Genomic DNA, 22,512 nt, shown 5'->3' with positions numbered 1-22,512 from the left:
TGGGCAGGAAAATTGTTTAGAACGGAAGTAGTGAAGTAGTAGAAAAGAATTTTACAACTTAGAGCACTATGCTGACATACATTAATATTTTTAAGAATAAGAAATTAAATATTGTAGAACCCATGTTGGTACTGTCTGCCAAATTGCAGATATTTTTCTTTAACTGACAAATAATTAGTTACACCTGAAAAGATAAAAGTTTATTGGGTAAAATCGCACCTCTCTTACTGAGAGCTTTTGTTACAGAGGGTTTGTGGTAGATGTGGTTACTCATTTTGTAGTCTGTATGAATTTTTTTATGTTCTTAACATATCTGTGTTACATCTTTCATTAGCAGGTGTCCTAAACAGATTTTGTATAATGATTTTCTCTTTAAAACCTCAATATTTTATGTTATCTCACAATTGTGCAGGTTTCATCATCACTCTGTTGTGCAGTTTATTCTAGAGGTTAGCCTAAATCCAAAGTGGTGATGCAGCAGTTAAGACAAGAGAGTCAGAATACCTTTCTGGATGTCTTGAGTTAGATTTCCATATTTTCTCTAAATGAGGAAATGTGTGTGAAATTTTATGGGACTTAACTGCTAAGGTCATCAGTCCCTAAGCTTACACACTACTTAACCTAAATTATCCTAAGGACGAACACACACACCCATGCCCGAGGGAGGACTCGAACCTACTCCGGGACCAGCCGCACAGTCCATGACTGCAGCGCCTTAGACCGCTCGGCTAATCCCATGCGGCTTTCTCTAAATGACTTTATATGAATATTATGATATTTCCTTACACAGACAATTGCTGATTCATACCTGTAATGCTTTTCTAGATCAACTATCAGTGTCTAATGTCCTTGATGTTGATGGGATATTGAATTCTTAATGTTCCTTTGTTAAAACCATTTACTTTACTTTTCTTTTGAACAACAGAGTGTCATTAGAGATAGTGCACAAAACCAGTTTCGGGAAGGAAATTGAAAGGAACCGTCATGACATTTGATTTAATCAATTTAGTGAAACCATGGAACACCTAAATCTGGATGGCCCCAAATGTAATTGAACAAGGTCCTCCTAAATGGAAGTCCAGTTCTCAACCATTGCACCATCTTGCTCATTAATTCTCTTTGATGCAAACAGTATCAAATTTTTATGTGTAAACACAGTTTCACCAAACTGTCATGGTGATAAGTGGTGATAAGGAAATGTTAACAACCTTTACAACATCTGGTTGAACACTATCTTAACATATCCTTTTGTTGTTCAGAAAGGAATATGATGTCAGTGAGGGGGTGATATTTACTCAACCTTTACCCTTATTTCAATTGCATGTGGTAATCAGCTAATACTAAACAGCAAGCAACTCACAGAGCTCAAATAATGATGGTTGAGAATGGGTTTCGTGAGTCTGGGTTCCTGAGTTTGTGTCTGATGAGTGTTCTTATGTGCTATTTCTTTGAAGAAAAGGGGTGGCGCAGTGGTTAGCACACTAGACTTGCATTTGGGAGGACGACAGTTCATTCCCGTGTCCGGCCATCCTGATTTAGGTTTTCCGTGATTTCCCTAAATCGCTCTAGGCAAATGCTGGGATGGTTCCTTCGAAAGGGCACAGTCGACTTCCTTCTCCATCCTTCCCTTATCCGATGACACCGATGACATTGCTGTTTGGTCTCCTCCCCAAAGCAACCCAACCCCAGTCTTAAATCTGAAACTTATTTGATTTTTCATCTGTCACTTATTAAAATACCTCTTGTTTACAGATTTACCAGAGGCAAGACGGTCTGGAAAACGCTTCAGGAAAAGGGATAAGATGATGTACTACGGCAGGAAAATTATGAGAAAGGTCAGATGATTTTCCACAAAATAAATAACACTTTCCCCATGTTACTGTTTGATACTGAGCTATAAGAGCACTTCGTAAAAACTTTCAATTCATCGAGTACCTTTGCCTTTCAGCATGATTGTGAAAAAGTTTATACTCAGAAGTCAAGTAAGTCAGTCAGTCAGTCAGTCTCAGGCTCTGTCCTGTGTTTTATGGGCAGTGCAGCAATCATGAACAGCTTTCTTGGCAAATTCTTAGTTTTTTTCATTGTCTTTCTCTGCTTTGTGTGCTAGGAAGTGTGCATATATTCATTGTGTGGGGCGACCACCTTGTTGGATGCCTTTGCCATGTAGCGTTGTAGAAGGTGTATCAAAATTATGTTCATGATTTCAGAAATTAGAAATTAAATAAGAAAGTGCATTATAATAATGCCAGTATTGGTGTACAGGGAGACTCAATTTTTTTTCCTTTACAAATGTTCAATTTGTACACCACATATCACATGGCTTACATTGAGCCGACAACAAAAACTGTCTGAATCCAATTAGCTGCAACAATTTATGATTGTTGGGTTTACACTTCCCGTGTGACAGCAGCAACTGAAAACTTTCACGAGCCACTGTGTTTGTCCATTCATTGGTAGCATATGTAGCAGGAGCAGTGAAAAAGAGATCTGGCCATAAGCAGAGTGTTTATAGCTATCAGTGCTCTTGATGTTTGTATAAATGGCATAATTTCTAGATCCAATTGCCCGCATCTCGTGGTCGTGCGGTAGCGTTCTCGCTTCCCACGCCCGGGTTCCCGGGTTCGATTCCCAGCGGGGTCAGGGATTTTCTCTGCCTCGTGATGGCTGGGTGTTGTGTGCTGTCCTTAGGTTAGTTAGGTTTAAGTAGTTCTAAGTTCTAGGGGACTTATGACCACAGCAGTTGAGTCCCATAGTGCTCAGAGCCATTTGAACCATCTAGATCCAATTTTTAGTAGGTCCATTAGCTGATACTTCAGAAAAGCTGTAATTGTTTAAAAAATGAGTTGCATTTGTAAGTGAAACTTTGACACTTGATGATATAGCCTAGAACTTAGTATACTACAGAAGACAGTGTGGCAGTTGTTATTGAAATGTCTGATAATGAAGAACTGGGAACACAATTTTTTCTCATCCTATATTTATGTTACGCTGAGCTAGTGAAGTATGTATCCATGTGCAGTCATCATACCTCTAGTGCTAACAATGTATATATTCGATAGGAGCTGAGTGTGCCAGTAGAGCTAATGCCAAATATGTGTATTTTGTGGTTTTCTTAATAAATGACAGTGACGTAATACTCAGTTGTAACTCTTCAGGTAGTTTGTGGGATTACTAATTGTTCCTCCGTGTGACTCACATGGCAGGAGCTGCAGTTTGTCGATCTTGTGGCCTGCTGTGTATTGTTCCATTGTATTTGAAAATATGTATGTGTGTGTTGTCTGAGGAGGAAATAGGATATATTCTCACAGAAAGTTGTAGTGAGAGTTAGTTTTGTCGTTCTTTGTCTGAAACTGAGTACACTGTGCCTCTTTATTCTTGTCCTCCGATGCCTCATGACTGGAAAGCTGCTTTTCTCATTGCATAACTTCATCTTCCAGAAGTTCTACTGACAGTGATAAAATAGAGATTAAGATAACATGCCCCAGTGAAGAAAGGCAACTTTGTGGAAAAATTTCATGGTACAAAAAAGAGCTGAAACTTAGGGTTTACGATTTTGATACAGCACATTCAGATGTGACTCCTATAATTCTGGAAAACCCTTGTGCATTACAAGTTTATCAGACATGTTTGCAAATAAATTAGTCTCAATTATTGTAGATAAGATTAACAGATCCTGCCTGGTGCAAGGTGCTTCTATTTATGAGAGAAGCTGTTTGAGGGCCTGGAAAGATATGTATATGTATATAGCAGAAATGTATTGTTTCCTGGCAGTAACTCATCTCAAGTCGACAACTAAAACCTTGAAATGTAAGCTGTACAAAATAATATCAGATAAAGCTCATCCATTGTGGATGTTTAAGATCAGTTGTTTCTTGCCTGAGAGGGTTAGTTCAGAAGAGCACTTACTAGATTCCAGAAAGCTTGTATTGGCAATAGTCTCCCATTGTTCAGGGAATGCATGGCTTGCAAACAGTACATTCCATTTAAAAGATGACTTTTAGTATAAAAATATTTGTTCAGTGTGAGTGTGAAATAGAATTTATGCTTGACTTTCTAGTTTTTAATGGTGCAAAGTGTGACATCGTACTCAGTGAAGACTATTTGGGAATTACTTACAATATTGTGACAACATTATTGGAACCTTATTTGGGGAGAGGGCACACACCGTATGTGAATTGTTTTCATGAAAGTGGAACAAATGCTGTAGTTACAGTTCACATGAACATGGAAGGTGTGCTAAAACTTGAAGCCAAAATGCAAAGAAGAGAGAGTGAGTTTGGGTCGACAGACACTGTGATGGCTTTGAATAAGAGAGATGATTTGTGTGTTGAAGACATGGCATACTGCTGAAATGAAATCAGCAGGGAAAGTAGACAACGAAACTAGTACTGAAAAATTTAAACCACAATGTGTATTGGATTACAGCAGTGGACAAATGCAGCATGCTACTTAGCTCAGTGGAATGAGTTCACAAAACACACAAATGGCACAAAAAAACTGTTTTTTTCTTATTACTTAGGCATGTGTGTGCTAAAATCCCACATTTTTTACAAGGTTTGCACTGGAAAGAATACTTCAGTTATCAAATTTCATGTCAGCCTCATAGAGTGATTTTAGAGACATGCCATCAAGAAATGAAAATACCAGAAGATTGTTGATCAGGCAAGGAAAATCAAGTGTGGCTTTGAGAAAGACACTTTCCAAGCAATAGTGAACTGTCAGTGAAACAACGTGGACCTGTAAAGAGATTCATCATATGCAACAAGAACAAAAAATAAAAGAAACTGCTTTACTCCTCTAAACAGTATGATGTGGGGCTGTGTGCTGTACCTTGTTTTGAAATATATCACACAAAAGCTCTTTCTGAAATGTGCCATTAGAGGATCCCTTAGCCACTTCAGTGTGGCGCAGGTCCATCTTTCCATGACAATCTTGATTTCGCCCAAACAGCTGTGTGCAAAGGTAGGCTACATAATTAAAAATCAGTAAGAAACAATGTTGGGAAATTATACATTTGCAGAAAGTGTGTGTCAACATCTCTGGCTCCCCAACCTACAGAGTGCACAATTCTGGCCACCCTGAGTAGATTGCAAAATCTTTTCTACGTCTACATTTGTACTCCACAAGCCACCATATGGTTAATGGCAGAGGGTACCTTTGACCACTGCCAGTTATTTCCTTCCCTTTTCTACACGCAGATTAAGTGAGGGAATAGCGACTATCTATACTAGTACATATGAGCCCTGATATCTCATATCTTGTCTTTGATGTTCTTAATCAGAATTTAGAGTGGCAGCAATAGAATTGCTCTGCAGTCAGCCTCAAACTCTGGTTCTCTGTAAAACTGAATTGGGGTTCCATCTTGACCTGGCAACTTATTTATTTTCAATTGTTTTGGTTTGCTTCTTTGTGTCATTGATGCCTGTTTAATGTCCTCCATACAGGAGTCTGTGTGGCTGTGAAATGATGGTACATTTTTATGATCATCCAGCATGAATGCTTTCTTAAATGCAAAATTTAAAACTTCATCTTTCTTTTTTGTACCTTCTATTACCACATCAGACCAGTTGGTGAGTAGTTGAATAGAAACCTTCAATCTGCATAGCAGTTTTACATAGGACCAGAATTTTCTCTGGTTCTCAGCAAGATGTTTTGCTAATGTGTGATAATGGAAGTTGTTGTATGCTTTGCGCATCAGTATTTTTATAGATGCATGAATTTCTACTAAATTTTGCCTGTCCCTCATAGTTACTAACAGCAGAACTCCTGTCACACGAGTTGTATGTTTCTTGTAAGAAATTGGTCTCAACCTTGAAAGCTCTAGTTCTACATCACGGAGAAGTGCTGCATGAACCTGTGGGACCTCCAGTTGCATACTTCACGTACCCCAGATGTGTTTACCCATTCCTCTCCTTTGTTACGTTGTGTTCCCGTAAACATACGGCAACTGTTACCTTTTTCTGTAGATCTTTTCAGGTTGGTATGGTGGAGCTTTTAGCTGTATTTTGTTAGTATGATACTGGGTAAATGAGTGTGTCATTGTAAGTGCCAGACTATTAATCCAAATATCTGGGGTTTGATCTCTAGTCAGTTCAAGGATTTTTGTCACTTACCACTTTTTTCAGTTCTGATAATGATTTATTAATTAGAAAAATGCCAGGTTACACTGTGTTTTGGAGTCCACATTAAACTATTATCTCCCCCTATAATTAGCTGGGTCATTTGTTTCCAATGTTAAAGGAAGACAACAGCATAGCACCTCCAATAGGACTGTGCCTAATAAAGTACTGTGTTGCTCTAAACAACTTTTGGGTTGTTGAAAACATGACTTTTGTACCAGATAAACATTCAGCTATCTTTCATTTAATATACTCATATCTGCAAATATCTTAAACAAGACAACTAAGTGAAAATTTATTCAGTAGTGATAATCACCAATATTTTCAATGCTCAAGGCTAAAACATCATGACCAATGTACTTGACCGTTTGACATTAATATGAAGTGGGCATTGGGTGGCCTTTAAGGTTGGGCTTCTTGCTACAGATTTTGAAATTTTGGAGTTGTGGCTCCAGTTGACCCACTCTGATGGGTCCACTCTCCCTCCTCCTGAACAATATCAGTCCCACCTGAATAATACCATAGATGCTCAGAGTGCTCTCATCTACTGCCTGTCCTTCCAGTGACATCAATTCATATCAGCAACCAGACCTCCATCTAAATGAGAAGCTACCAACTCCTACCTACTACACCATTATTAGAGGCTATTGAAAACTGTTTGTTCTTATTTTAAACATGTGTGTCAACTTTTTTGTGCACTACTGTTTTCCTGGAAATTAAGATTGGTTATGAAATCTTTCAACATACTTCTATAATTCAGATTCAGAAATGGTTAGTGAATCCTAAAGAATTTGATGGGTGAGGCTGTACAAGTCATACATAATTCCCAGATGTGTCAGTGTCAGATAACTACACAGATTTTATCGATTAGATACTTTTATTTTGAACCTTGTATCCTAGTGCTTGAAAATACTACTTATTAAAAACTGGAATGGCATATTCTTTTACTTTAGCTGTATGTAAATGACAAATAAAATAAACATATTGTATGTGTGTTCCAGGTGAAATCTGTAGCCTCATCACAAGATATGAAAGGCCAGAGGCGCAAAATAGCAATATCAAAATTTGCCAAGCAGATACTTCTGCAAATGAGCAAGGATTCAACACCCACACAACTTAAGGTTAGCAGTTATGTAGGCTTACCATTAAATTTAGTCCCAGCATTGAGATGTCTCTGCAATAGTTGCCTGATATATGTATTTTTCATTTTTCAAAAGGTCTTAGAACCTCCTGCTGAATATTTGGAAGAGGATGTTACAAGCAAAACAGACAAAGGAGTCCCCCCTGATGTTGTATATATGTTGCAGAGTATAAGGTGAGAATACAGTACATATTAAGACACTAAACAAGCAATTTGCATGTTTTGTATTGTTATGGGAAGAAATCGTAGGAAAAGTGATGATCATGCAATTAATACAGAAGAACAAGACTTAGGAAAGTGTAATTAGTATGTTCTCATTTTTCATTGATTCATTTTGTAGCATAACATTGAGTATTAGTAGTATTGGTTTTCCATTTTTTTCTTTTGCAGAGTTTTTGGACATTTTGAAAAGCCTGTGTTTTTGAAACTGTGCAGACGGACAGAGATAATTAATGTTCCTGCTGGATCCTTTCTTTTCAAGATTGGTAGGTACATAACTGGCATCTGATAACTTCACCTTCATAAATGTTGCTGAAATTAATTATATGGTGTCTTTTAATCTGTAGGGAGTTGTATACTTACATGTAGTAGTTAAGCTTCTACTTTAATTTCCTATAGTACTCTCATTAGGTAAAAGAAAGGTACTCTTCTGGCCATTAAAATTGCAACACTATGGAGACAGTTGGCAACAAACATAAAATTGACATGAATTACAATATATTCATGGATATGCAAATTATTAGAATTTCACTGTAACCATATAAATTACCTAAGAGTAATGCCACCTACAGTCTGTATGTAAGAAATAATTACTGAGCGGGTATCTCCTACATAAATCACCTTTCAGTGTTGTTTGCTTGTGAGGTGATGGTGTAGTGCAGCTTGTAAGAAGGAAAAATACCTACCATCATGTGTGGAAATTCTACTGTAGCAGCATAGTGACCTATTGAGATTGCAGTTTATCATTCCGTGATATTTCTGCTCACTTTGGGTGGGGTCCTGTGACTGTCATGCAGATGTGGAATCAATGTGTTCAGGAGGACCATACTCAATCTCACATGGGATCTCCGTAGCTCTGCATGACTGTACAGCCGTGTCACCTACCTTGAGTTAGGAAATGGCCTTGTTTGCAGTAAGAATGGTATCCACTTGTGCACCGGAATAGTGTTTGGACCGTCACTGACTCTCAGCATGGTTACCATTGTTGGGGGGGTTTCCTTGATGGAGCACCTGAGAGATATGCACCAAATGTGGTGTACCCACTAGTGGCACAACATTGTCTTTTCGGTTAACTCCTGGTTGTGTGTGCTACACCTCAATTTCTCTCTCTCTCTCTCTCTCTCTCTCTCTCTCTCTCTCTGTCTCTGTCTCTGTCTCTCTCTCTCTGTCTCTCTCTCTCTGTGTGTGTGTGCGTGTGTGCGTGTGTGCGTACGTGCGTGCGTGCACGTACATATGTCCTGAGAGCCTCGTACATACAAGGCTCTCAGGAGAATGAAAATTATCAGGTTGCATTCCTTATCCTCATACGGGGCAAGTACCTAACATGATGGTATGGGGTGCTATTGGAAACAAATGATCACGTTCGCACAATCTGGCAGCAGGTGTTACATTTATTTTTGACCTATGCATGAGGTCTCCTTGATGATGTCTTCCAACAAGATAATGCATGACTCAATGTTGCCCTGCTGTCTTTACCTACCTCAATTCAGTGGGTGTAAACATCTGATTATGCATTGCTGAGAGACTGACATGGAACCAATTGCTGTACACTATGATTGATTAACTCTGGCACAGAGCAAAAGCAGCGAGGAATGACATCTAAGCTCAGTTTGATTGTAGCCAGATGGATGAGAGACATTGTTGCTGCCAGTGATGGCATTTCTGTGAACTAAATTTGCATCCTACACCCCCATCTCACTTGCAATTTTTATCGTGTATTCGTCCCACTGGACTGTACATACAAATTAAGTTAAATTTCATTATTTGCTGTCCTTCCTGGTGTTGAAATTTGAATGACAAGCAGTATGTTATGGTTGAGCAATGAGTACTTGACATTTATTGTATACTAACAGTTAATAGAAAATTGTATGATCTTAACTTCACTGCTGTTTAAATGTGTGGGATTCATGTATGGGAGGTAGTGGGAACACAGAATTAAATGGTACAAATGATCAGTAGTGTAAAAACTTAAAGATCCATTGGTTAGGAAGAACTGGAGGAGTATAATTACATACAGTGAGTTAAAACTGCATTCCAGACTGAGACGTGGATGAGGATCCCCCACCGCCTTCTCCTCTTTCATAGGCAATGTACTACCAATTGCGCACCCTGAGCAAGCTTCATGAGCCAACTCAAATGTGCCAGCTTACCTGTGGCTGTCCTCATATCCTACTAATTCCATACTGTCTCCCATATATTGGTTAACAACACTGATATACAGAAAAATAATTTCTGTGACAAGGACAAAATACATACTACTTGGAAGATAATTCTTCTCTCAATCCAGATCTAATTTCAGAAATTCTGTATAGGCCTCAGTTTTTGTGTAATAATGGTTTTGTGCTAAGCACATGCCAGCTTATGCATTAAATGTTTCTGACAAATGACACTTAATTATAACAAGAGTTCCAAATTTTAAATAGCAAAGAAATTGTCAGCATACCAAGGAATCAAATAAATGTGCAATAAGCGTAAAGAATAGCAATGAAACATACCTAAAAAATATTTCCTTCTTGTTTTCTTGTGATATTCAGCCTCGGAAACATCTCTTTGTCAGATCCAGGACAATATTTAGCCTCTTATTTGGCTTTGACAACAATTTTCAGTGTGAGAAATGGCTGTTGTAACCATTTGGCATGGTTGTTATCAAAGACACCAAGGTTATCTCTGAAGAAATTGAAGTGATAAACAAAGAAATGTAGTTTATGTGATAGGCTACATTCCATATGGTGGTAGGATATTGGTATTTTATGTATAATGTTACACTATTTCTTTGCCTTTTGGCTGTTGGGAAAGATATTGCAGACACTTGTGAAAGAAGAGCCATAATTTTTTTTCCCAATATTAATCAACAAATCAAGATGATGATCAGCAATTACTTCTCCCATTTGTGGTCCTACAAATACTCCTTTCATCTTTGCTTGATTGATCTTTGGGACCTAAGATGTCGCTTTTTGTTTGTGGCACTCACAAAGTTTTTGACAAACGCAAGTTATTAATATGCAGAAGTGGTAGCTAGGCATTCTAGGGCTCAACAGGAGGAGTGTTTGTGACATTCTTCTGTCAAGCTGTAGTTCATCTCACCTGTACCTCATTTTTTGCCTGTTATAAATAGAGAGCAGCTGTGATTTGTGTACCTGATGAAGTACTTGTGAGTAACATTTTGAAGTTCTCATATGTCTCTTTTTGGGTGAAGTGAACATTCAGAATGGAAGATAATTTATTCAATTTGTGGAGAAGTACTGTGTTCAGATTAACTTTGCTACAATCTATGAACAGGCTTCACTAATTTATACTGAGATCATTGCCAAGATTCTCTGTAAATGATTCAAATACCATTACAAAAAAGTCATGACACCTTTATTCAGAAAAGAGAATATGTCGGTCATGAGATACTTATTTTCCTATTGCATTAAAGAATATTCCATCTTTGAAACCTGGAAACTAAAAATGCAGGCTGTTGCTTTGTCAAATTTAAATCATGAATGAGATCATAAGTGTGGCTAATTTCTTTCATAGGAGGTATGAAATGTAGGGTTGGCATGCATATCTCTTCCTCTGAGTTCACTGTATTTGTCATCATATGAGGTGTAGCTATAAAATAATGGCACTATTCCTGTAAAACATTATATTTCAAATACATAAATATTTATTTATTGTCACCTTTAATATACTCCCCTCCTCTATCACTACAGCACTCCATTTGAATTTTCCTTTGATGGAAACAGTGCTGGAGGTCTTCCTCTGTGAGCTCCTTGATGACACATGTCACTTCTTTCTTTTTTTCCACTGCTTCAGCAGACTGAAAACTTGTTCCTTCTAATGCAGCTTTGACCTTGGGGAATAAATAAGTCACATGGTACTAGGTCAGGTGAATAAGGCGGATGGTCTAACACTTGGATGCTGTGTCTTGATGCAGAACCCATGACTTGTTCTTCCACAGTTTGCATCATTTTTTCTTATTTTTTTCACGGACTTGAGCAGTAACTTCAAGGTAGTAATGTTGATTAATAGATTGATCTTCCATAAACAATGTCATGAATATTGTGGGGGAGGGGGGGAGGGACAGTCAAAAATTCAAGCTTTTTTTGCTCTTGGTGAAGTTGGGCACTTAGTTTCTGGATCATAATTGAAGAGCCAGGATTAGTTACATGTTATCACTCTTTTCAAGACATTAGGATCATTTTTGATGATATTCAATGTGTCAGTACAATCATTTTCACAAGTTTCTTTTTGTTTGTTTGTGAGAATTCTGAGCATCAATTTTACACACGCTTCTCTCAAGTTGGTAACGTAAAATTTGCCTTATGCATTCTTCAGAAATTCCTCCAGTTTCAGAAATTGATTGACTACTCAACTTATGGGCAGATCGAATAAGATATAAGGGCATCCGAGGAGTGAATAATATCCAACGTCTTCTCGGCCATCTTGGAAACACTTGAACCACTCAGAAACTGGCATGTGATAAACAGCCTTCACCATACGCTTCTTTTAGTTTGCTCTATTATTACACTTACATTTTTCTGACAAAACAAAATGACAGCTCTTACACAAATGACTGCCACGGCCACACTGATTTGTCTACAAATGCTAGAGATGCTGCATTTGACTGAGAAAGCTTCGTGCTTGACAGCTATCAGTTGTTTGTGTTTGGGCATGTGTACTTAGTCTGTCACAACATGTCTTGTTATTTTATAGCCACACCTCGTATCATCTTCACTCACTGTTACAGAAGCAGATGGCACCGATACTGGCAATTCTCCACTGTGAAATATCTGTTGTAGTAGTATATCATGATACTGCACAGTTTCCTTGACTTTCAGTGTGAGTTAAGGCATTTTTGTGAGACAGAAATAAGAGTCTTGTGCACCACGGTTGTTTCAACCAAATCTTGGGTGTAGCAAAGGGTATGTGATGTGATACTTTTAATGCAGTACTTTTAATTGGGCTGTCAGGAGTGTATCGCATGTCAAACAGTTTTTGTATGGGAGGGGCAGGGATATTTCAGTCATAGTCAACCTCACAATTAACATAGTGATCATAGCACTTCTTTACCTGGTAATTAAGCTTTTGGGATTTTGGAGTCACCTCTCCTCACATACAACAAAAAGCATTTGTACAATTCACACCTTAAAGAAAAATTTCTTCTAAATTACTTTAGAAGATGAGCCTCCATGAATGTAGAAAACAAGCAGTCACATCTAACAATTGTCTGAACCCAATGCTGATATAGAAGAAACATAACACAATGCGATTGTGTGTGTTTGAGCATGACTCAACAGTGTTGCCAAACATGTCACTGAAGGTGGATTTGTAAACTGAAGGTTATATACGCGAAGTCCTTTTACATAATTAGACTGTTTTTCAGCAATTACATCTGCAGAATAATTAAAATGAGCCACAGCAAAAGAGACAAACTATAGAATTTTCAAGAAATTCAATAGATAGAAACCAGTATGTCACAGGAACAGTTAGCTCAATGGACAAAACCCAGTTTCAGTTTTGAACACACCATGCACAATGTAGCTGAGTGCACTATTCACATTGTTGATGAGAAGACTCCCTCTGACCAGTTGTTGTTGTTGTTGTTGTTGTTGTTGTTCTCAAGTTTTTCCATCCTTTTTAAATAATTTGTGTCAGTATTTTACAACTATATAGCTGAGTGGTCAGCATGGCAAAATGCCATGTGAAGAGGTCCGGGTTCAGTTCCTTGCTGCGTAAGAGATTTTCCTCTGCTCGAGGACTGGGTGTTGTGTTGTCTTCATCATCATATCGTCCTCATCAACGTGCAAGTCACCTGAGTGGTGTCAACTGAGAAGACTTGCATCAGGCTACTGGTCTACCCAACAGGAGGCCCTAGCCACACAACATTTCATTTCATTTCATTTCATCCATTAAACTGATGGTTTGGTAATATTCACATCGGTCAGCACCTACATTCTTTGAAGTAGGAATCATGACATTCTTTGTGAAGTGTGATGGTATTTCACCTTGCACATAAGATGGAATAGTTTCATCATGGCTGGCTCCCCCAAGATCTCAGTAATTCTAAGGTAATGTCGTCTGCTGTAGTCAATTTGTTTTGACTTAGGTCTTTCAGAGCTGGCACAGTCTTCTTGTAGTATCATATCTCCCATCTGATTCTTATTGATGTCTTCTCTTTCTATAGTTTTTGCACACAATTTGAATAAATACAGTGTGTTGAATAGCCAATATCAAAATATACGTACACTGCTACGGGCAAAAAACATGAGCTATGAGCTGCCAAATATAGACTATAAGTACACATAAAGACAGAGAGCTTCATGCAGAATAGTCCAAACATGGCTGAATATTGTAGATGAATGAGCAAGTGCATTAAGTAACATTTAAATTATGGAAATAAACTACATTACGCACCCATGGTACCTGAAATGCAGTAGACATGAAGGTTAATAAGTAACCCATAGCCTTTCACAATGAGCACCTCAAATGAAGACAAGCTGAATACAGATCTCTTTGGAACATTCTTCTAAACCACTCTTGAAACAGTATTCAGAAGGTGTTGGGAATGATCGTGGATGTTTGTTGGTTTAACCACATTTGAAGAAAGCAAATCAGATCAATTGTTTGAATCCAGATGCCAGAGTGTGGAAGTTCACGAAAAATTGATTGTGAAGAAAATGTATTCTTTGCCATGCTTTAACGGTGGATGGTTGGACTATTGTATCTGTGATAAACCATACTGTACTTTTGAATCGACAAAAAAAGAAAACATTCTCTGGTTGTACCAGTCCAGTACTTTTTACATGGATCAGCTTCTTGTGAAATTCGTCACTGAAACTCTCTCATTGTATAGGGCATCATCTTTATTTGTTGTCCAAGAATCAATCAAAAGAAGAATTTGATCTTTCCTATGCAAATCTGTTTCCTATGCAACCTGTTTCAGGAGCACCTTCAAATCCCTTTTTTACGTTTGTAATTGCTAGTATATGCTTTCGTGTTGGTTAATCGAGTGTCGTAAGTGCCAGAAATTTTCTACTGGGTTCCAACACAAGAACATCGAAGGGTGACATCCATCACAATAAAATGTGTGAATCAAATATGAATGGGTGATTGGTGCCACTGAACTGACAGCACCATAAACTATCTTTGCCCCCTTAGTGCAAGCATTCTATCAGTATGTAACTATTTACCGTAACTTGAATGATATGCTTTAATTATCTGCTCTTGTGTAAAATTTTACTCTCGAATGGGTCACCTTGCTTCCATAACAAACTCATCAGCTTTCTTTTGTATAAAGCATCACCAACAAATCTGCTTCCAACTTTATACATGCGAGAACAATTCCCCCCTTTGAACCACTGCAGCCATGTTTTGGAAACTTTTAATGTTAAGATGTTGTTTGGATCAGTTTGTACTTTAAAAGACGTCTCCCAGATTTGTAGCATTTGGTCGAATATACACACATCAAAAAAACTTTTGCGTCACCTCGGTTCTGAGAGTTCTGGAACCTGTACATAATATTGGAATAGAGATCAACATAAACATCATTGACATCTTGGGTTGTCAGGTGTTCTTCCGGATATCGGTGTCATGCTTGCATGATATTTCGGTAACGTAGCTTGTAACCTTCATCAGACGACGCTGATATCCATCAGAACACTTGGCAATCCAAGATGTCATTAGGTTGCTGGGAAAGCCTGAAGAGTTATAAACATCATTTCCTCCCTTTTTATTGATCATGAAAACCACACATTGCATGTTGTACCACCATACAGCGAGACCTTCAGAGATGGTAGTCCAGATTGCTGTACACACCGGTACCTCTAATACCCAGTAGTACATTCTGTTGCATTGATGCATGCCTGTATTCGTCATGGCATACTATCCACAAGTTCATCAAGGCACTGTTGGCCCAGATTGTCCCACTCCACAACGGCGATTCCGCGTAGATCCCTCGGAGTGATTGGTGGGTCGCATTGTCCATAAAAAGCCCTTTTCATTCTATTCCAGGCATGTTTGATAGGGTTCATGTCTGAAAAACATGCTGACCACTCTAGTTGAGTGATGTCATTATCCTGAAGGAAGTCATTCACAAGATGTGCATAACGGGGTCACAAATTGTCATCAATGAAGATGAATGCCTCGCCAATATGCTGCTGATATTGTTGCACTATCAGTCGGAGGACGGTGTTCATGTATCGTACAGCCATTATGGCGCCTTCCATGACCACCAGTGGTGTACGTTGGCCCCCACATAACGTCGCCCCAAAACAGCACGGAACCTCCACCTTGCTGCACTCTCTGGACAGTGTGTCTGAGGCATTCAGCCTGACCAGGTTGCCTCCAAACATGTCTCCAACGATTGTCTGGTTGATGGCATATGCGACACTCATCGGTGAAGAAAACATGATGCCAGCCCTGAGCAGTCAATTTGGCATGTTGTTGGACCCATCTGTACCATGCTGCATGGTGTCATGGTTACAAATGCATGTTGGGAGTGAAGTTGCACATTATGCAACCTATTTCGCACAGTTTGAGACGTAATATGACTTCCTGTGGCTGCACGAAATGCATTATTCAACATGGTGGTGTTGCTGTCAGGGTTCCTCCGAGCCATAATTCATAGCAATAGCAGACCTTGGGCAGCCTGAGAAAGGCAAGTCATCGACAATTCATGTCTCTCTTTATCCCCTCTATGTCCGAACAACATTGCTTTGTTTCACTCTGAGACACCTGGACACTTCCCTTGTTGAGAGCCCTTCCTGGCACAAAATAACAATTCGTACGTGATTAAACTGCGGTATTATCCGTCTAGGCATGGTTGAACTACAGACAACATGAGCCGTGTACCTCTGTGCTGGTGGAATGACTGGAACTGATTGGCTGTCAGTCCCCCCTCCGTCTAATTGGCACTGCTCATGCATGGTTGTTTACAGCTTTGGGCGGGTTCAGTGACATATCTGAACAGTCAAAGGAACTGTGTCTGTGGTACAATATTCACAGTCAATGTCTTATCTTCAAGAGTTCTGGATAACTGGGGTGATGCAAAACTTTTTCTGATGTGTGTATTTCCATGTTGTTCTCGGATTGCAGTCAATTGATCATGTACCTCATTATTTATTCTCTCTCGTAGCACCTTCATGTTTCTGTCATGTTATTTGTGTCTCTTCAAAGTCTTACAAAACTGTCTTGCTTTTTGTCTTTTTTGTGTCCTTGCAGTAGTGAATTTGACTTAACATGTCAAATTGCACCAAATATCTTTTCTTGTGTTCTGAAACATAAATCAACTGGTCTCGTTCAAAAGTAGGCAACAACTGTGGGTTAGCATGGGTTTGCCACCTCAGCTGTTTAGTATGTGTACAGGTACTTGCCTTTTCTCCAAAAATTTCTTTTAATTTTCCTATATGTTACAGCTGTCTTGCCAATAGTAATGCATTTTCTACTGCCTTGAGAAGTATAATAGAAGAATTTGGTCTTTTTCAGATGTCGTCATGTTAATGATTGACTGCAGGGAATATTTTGCTATGGTTTGAAATGATAGGCAAGCCTAGTGTTACTCCATCGGCGGCCCCATTGTGGATGATCATTACATCTTCACTGCTTCATCCAGATTTTATAGGCATCAGCAAAGTAATCTACAGGAATTTTGTTCTATTCTTCTTTGGTGATGGATGATATGAGGAACCACTGCTGTTGTCACTGCCAAGCAATGGTAGACCACTTTCTGAAGTTAGCTCATTGTCTAGCTGTATTGCTGGATTGTCCCCAAAAACCAGTCTTCATTGGTGCCTTCTTAATTTACCACAAGGTTTCTATACTCTTCAACAACGTCTTCATCAAGTAGCAGTTTTCTGATCTGTTTGAATAGTATGTGAGCTGCCCTAGTTGGCCTTTCCTCTGAAATACCTAAAAAAATCAGCTCAATGACCTCAGCTGGTTTCATAGTGTAACAGCCTATGCATACAACACATTGCATTACCCACTGATACATAATTAGCAGACCATTCTCCATCTACTCCTTTCGTTGCACTCCCTGCTCCCCTGCCCCTCCTACCAATTCCAGTGGTCCTTAACATGTCAAATTGCACCAAATATCTTTTCTTGTGTTCTGAAACGTAAATCAACTGGTCTCGTTCAAAAGTCGGCAACAGCTGTGGGTTAGCATGGGTTTGCCACCTCAGCTGTTTAGTATGTGTACAGGTACTTGCCTTTTCTCCAAAAATTTCTTTTAATTTTCCTATATGTTACAGCTGTCTTGCCAATAGTAATGCATTTTCTACTGCCTTGAGAAGTATAATAGAAGAATTTGGTCTTTTTCAGATGTCGTCATGTTAATGATTGACTGCAGGGAATATTTTGCTATGGTTTGAAATGATAGGCAAGCCTTTTAGTTCTAGTGCTACTATAGCAAATTTCATTCTAATGTGGGTAATAAGGAGAATTCACATCAGTCCTGAGAAGTAAGAGAGGAAACAATGCATGAGGTGTGATTGTTACTACAGTATGTGTACCCACACGCACGCACGCAGGCACACACACACACACACACACACACACACACACACAAACACACACATTCCCACATTCCTTCACATTTTTTCTGTCTAATATTGTTTATAATCTGCACTTCCATTTCCTATTCTGTCTAGGAAATCCTGATGAAAATGTCTATATTGTTCAGAGTGGAAAATTAGTCGTTTTCACCCAAGAAGGTAATACACCACCAGTGGAGCTAAAGATTGTGAGGCCTGGTGAGACTGTGACATCGTTACTCAGTTTCACAGACGTTTTAACAGTAAGTGTGTTTCTTATCTGGTGTATGAAATAATATTATTTAAAGTCAACACTTCATACATGTTATGTAGATGTAGAAAATAAAATATTTATCAATATAATTAGTAGAAAAGTACACATAACCAGGAGTAACAATTTTTATATTTGTGCTCTAGAAGTTTAGAGTGTGCAATAAAATTGATTTTATGTGAGAGTAGCTTGGGCCTGTTTTGTATGAACCTGTTGTGGCCTGGTTGTGTGTGTTCTGACAGTACTCTGTTTTGATTTCTGTGTTTGCTGTAGTACTTGTCACATGCAGTATCATAGTACCTACTTCCTATGTTCAGTTGGGAAAATCTTTTGCTTTTTGAACTGATTATGTGCTTTTGAGAATTTAATTATTGTGGAAAGAAAAGCCATGTAATATGATACAGGTATATTTTTAATTAATTTTATGTACACTTGCTCTTATGACAGGCTGGTCACTGGCTTAAGTTTTTTATTATTTGGATTAATGTTCAGTAATGTAACCATTGAATTGCAGTTTTGTAAAAACTGCAGGTCATTTTCAAGTATGCAAATAATCGCTGTCTGTTTAAAGTAAAACTGTCCTCAGTCTGAAGGCTGGTTTGAACATCCAAAGTTCTTGGTAGTCATGGTCCTTTTGGATGTGGTATTGTAATATCACTAATCTAGTTTATGACTGATGTAGAACTCTTAATCTGTAGTTTCTTGCTGAAAACTATGCACAGTTTATAACCCTTGGCAGTGGCCACTTATATTGTAAACCATTCCATAACAAATTCAGTACTCTGATCCCTATACACATTAACCTTCCACAGATCACAGTTCGTAATAATAAATAGTTCTGAGTGAATCATAAAAACATTTAGTATATTAAGTAATAAGGATAGATACTAGAATTGGCTTTGACACACACTTTGACAAACAGATACACACTTTGACACAAAATGTTAACTGGACAAATTCTGGTGGCAAACTTTGTTACTGATATGTTGAATAATAGATTGTGGATTGCAAACAAATATTTACCAGCTTGACTAAGTAGTCTAACTTAGAGATGTTAGCTGGGTGATAGCTAGCCATTGATGCTGACTTACTGTCTTGTGGTAGTATGGATAGCCATGTGTAAGTATTATTAGAGAAACTAGTAATTAAATTTTACTTTTATTATTATTCTGCTTTTGCGGCCTCATGGGACCTCTTCAGTCAGTCATTTTCTGGTCATCCTCTTCAGTAGATTTTCTTTCTGAACTGTCCAGCATCTTTTTTGTCATTCTTCATCTGTAAATACCCTTGTTATTGTTTGTTGATTTTTGTTTAAATCTTATTTTTATGTTTTTCAGTTTTTTAAATTTCTTGTTTTGTTTTGCAAATTGCCCTGGGTTAATTCTAGCTCTTTCATATCATCCCTGATTTCCTTCAACCGTCCAGCTTGTTACTTCATGTTCAGAAGTTTGTGTGTAATTTTTCTTGATAATCTCATTTCTGGTGTCGTCATAATGTGACCACAAAAAGAGGTCATCTTTTTTCCCTACAGTATCTGTAATGGGCTAAAGTTTGTTGTACACCACTTCATTTGGCAAGTTTGTTGTACACCACTTCCTTTGGCACTATCCGCCATTGTCAATCTTTTTGATTTTTCTTATTTATGCGTGTTCCAGCTCTTCTTCTCTCTACTTTTAGGATTCTGTCGATACTGTTTTTCTGGGTGACTGTGAAGAGTTTCGCTTTCATGTGTAACTTTTGGTTGAGAAACCATGTTGTAATGTTTAAACCGTGTTAATTTCTGAGCTTTTATCATTTTGTTAGTTCTTACTTGCCATGCAAGTTTCTCATCCAAGTTACATGTTAAAATTTCTCCAGGTATTTCAATTGTTTTACTATTTTTATTTTCCTGTTATTTACTGTTATGTGGTTGATTATTACTGGATCTGCTGCCATTATCTCGGTCTTTTTGAATGATATCTGGAGTCCTATTTTTTGTGCTATATTTTGTAGACTTGTTATTTGATTTCTGGCTTCTTGAATGTTATTATCTAGTAACACTAAGTCATCTGCAAATTCCAATCAATTTAAGTTTATTTGACCTTTTCTGTTTCCAGTTCTTATGTTTTTAGGATTTTTCTTGTACCACTCCCTCAAGTACTCGTGAGCAGAGTTGAGAAATAACAACAATAAACCATCTTCCTATCTTAACACTGTTTTAATTGTAAATGGCTCAGATGTTTCTCCTCTGAACTTTGCTTTAGATTTGATGTTCGTTAGAGTCAAGTTTATAAGTTTTATTAATTTGGTGTGGAGACTGAAATTCCTTCACATCTTCACCGTATAAGTCCACAAAGGTTATGGCTTGTTGGTTTTGTTTTGTTTTTTAGTAATCCATTACCAATTTCAAAGTGATTGTCTGTTCTGGGCTGTTTTTCCAGGGTCTAAAAACATCTTGGTATTGTCTTAGTTCCAGTTCAAGTTGACCTTTACAACAATTGTGTAGAATTCTTGGCATGACTATACATGATATCCAATAGAGAAATTCCTCTATAGTTGTATGGATTTGATTTGTCTCCTTTTTGTGTAATGGATGGATTATAGCTGTAATTCAGTGTTTTGGTATTTCTTCTTTGTTCCAAATTTTCACTATGCCTTGGTGTAATGATGCCTCCTCTGGTTCTGCTGCATATTTTCAAAGTTTTGCAATGTTTCATTTTCTCCACTTCCTTTGTAGTTTCTGAGCTCTTTCATAGCTTTGCAGACTTCATGGTTTATAGATGAGTTTATATGTTCTGATGGTGTTTCAGTAGGGGTATCTGTGTTGATTTGCAGTAGTGTTTATTTGCAGTAGTTCTGGAGGATCTTTGCAATTTACTAACTTTTAATTGATGTTTCTTCTAAAATTTCTATATCTTTTCTACTGCCATGGGCCAGCTTATTATTTTTATCCATTAACATTAATACTGGAGTGTCATATTTTTGTAGGTGTCTACTAAATAATTGTAGTAATCCTTGAGTTTGTTTTCTCTGTATTTGTTTCTATCATTAGAAGTATATATCTTTTTGATATTGGCATTTAACCCTTCTTATTATTTATTTGGTTATCATTCTCTGTTCTGTGAGTTCCAAGTGTGATTATTTTGTGTTATATCTCTAATACCTTAACCATCTGCCACTGTTTTATCACACTCACCATTCCATAATCAGTGTTTTTTCCTTGGATGTACTATGGCTACCTGCTCAGCTATTTGTTTCAACTGGGGAACTATTTCTTCTAGATCATCAGTTATTTTTATATTCCTTGTTTGTTCTTCAAATTCATTGTTACTTATCAGTTTTCATTCTATTGAACTAAGTACTGATTTTGTATAACTTTACGCTAGATAATTAGAAAAGTGTTAGTCAGATCTACTGTTTGATTGATATGTGAAGGTTTACCAATTTTCGTGTATATTTCTCAGGTTCATAATTTCCCTAATTCGTCCAATTTCTTAATTAGTGGCATATTTGGATAACCAAATGTACTCTCTGGTTCAGAAAATTAGGGCAATAAAAGTATAACATCAGATCTCGGAACTGAACAAAAATAGTTAAAAACGAAATAGTTAAAAATGAAAGTAATTTTCTTTTTGTGAGTAAAGAGGTATTAAATCACAGCATTTTTATTGATTACTTGATACTGGAACAATTTCAATTACAGATTTCTCTTAAAGGAAGATGTTTTGTGGAACTTAACTATGCCATGTGAATTAGCACCATCCAAATAATCTAGTGAACTATGAATTTTAGTAAAGTACAGACACTATATAAATTTTTGACATATTAAGTAAATGACATATTAAGTAAGTGACATATTAAGTAAGTGACATATTAAGTAAGTGACATATTAAGTAAGTGACATATTAAGTAAGTGACATATTAAGTAAGTGACATATTAAGTAAGTGACATATTAAGTAAGTGACATATTAAGTAAGTGACATATTAAGTAAGTGACATATTAAGTAAGTGACATATTAAGTAAGTGACATATTAAGTAAGTGACATATTAAGTAAATGACATATTAAGTAAATGATATACATCTTCTACCAGTCTAATAATACTGAAAAAAAAGACAAATTGGCAGATATTTTGGTATCCAACACTTGTTCTAAGACAAGTGAAACATACTGATTCAAAAGATGCAAACCATTTATCTCCATTACCCATTGTTTATTTAGATTTACTCATTCAACCAGTTTGATTTCACTAGAACAGTTATTTG

The 22,512-nt window shown here is 37.5% G+C and overlaps 1 protein-coding gene across 8 annotated transcripts in view; it reads left to right on the top strand.

Annotated features, from left to right (window-relative positions):
- LOC126183261 (neuropathy target esterase sws) overlaps positions 1-22,512 on the top strand; it is a 195,278-nt gene that overhangs the window by 5,612 nt on the left and 167,154 nt on the right. For all 8 annotated transcript variants that reach the window (XR_007536714.1, XR_007536712.1, XR_007536713.1 and 5 more), the window contains exons 3-7: positions 1,753-1,835; positions 7,121-7,240; positions 7,337-7,434; positions 7,651-7,745; positions 18,114-18,259. Coding sequence is in view for 4 of the 8 variants with exons in the window: in XM_049925078.1 (XP_049781035.1) it covers positions 1,753-1,835; positions 7,121-7,240; positions 7,337-7,434; positions 7,651-7,745; positions 18,114-18,259 (542 nt within the window). In the remaining 4 variants the exon portion in view is untranslated. The remainder of the gene's footprint in view (positions 1-1,752; positions 1,836-7,120; positions 7,241-7,336; positions 7,435-7,650; positions 7,746-18,113; positions 18,260-22,512) is intronic.

This window comes from Schistocerca cancellata, chromosome 4, assembly GCF_023864275.1.
Source record: "Schistocerca cancellata isolate TAMUIC-IGC-003103 chromosome 4, iqSchCanc2.1, whole genome shotgun sequence".
NCBI lineage: Eukaryota > Metazoa > Arthropoda > Insecta > Orthoptera > Acrididae > Schistocerca > Schistocerca cancellata.
This window is presented reverse-complemented; position numbering and strand designations above follow the sequence as displayed.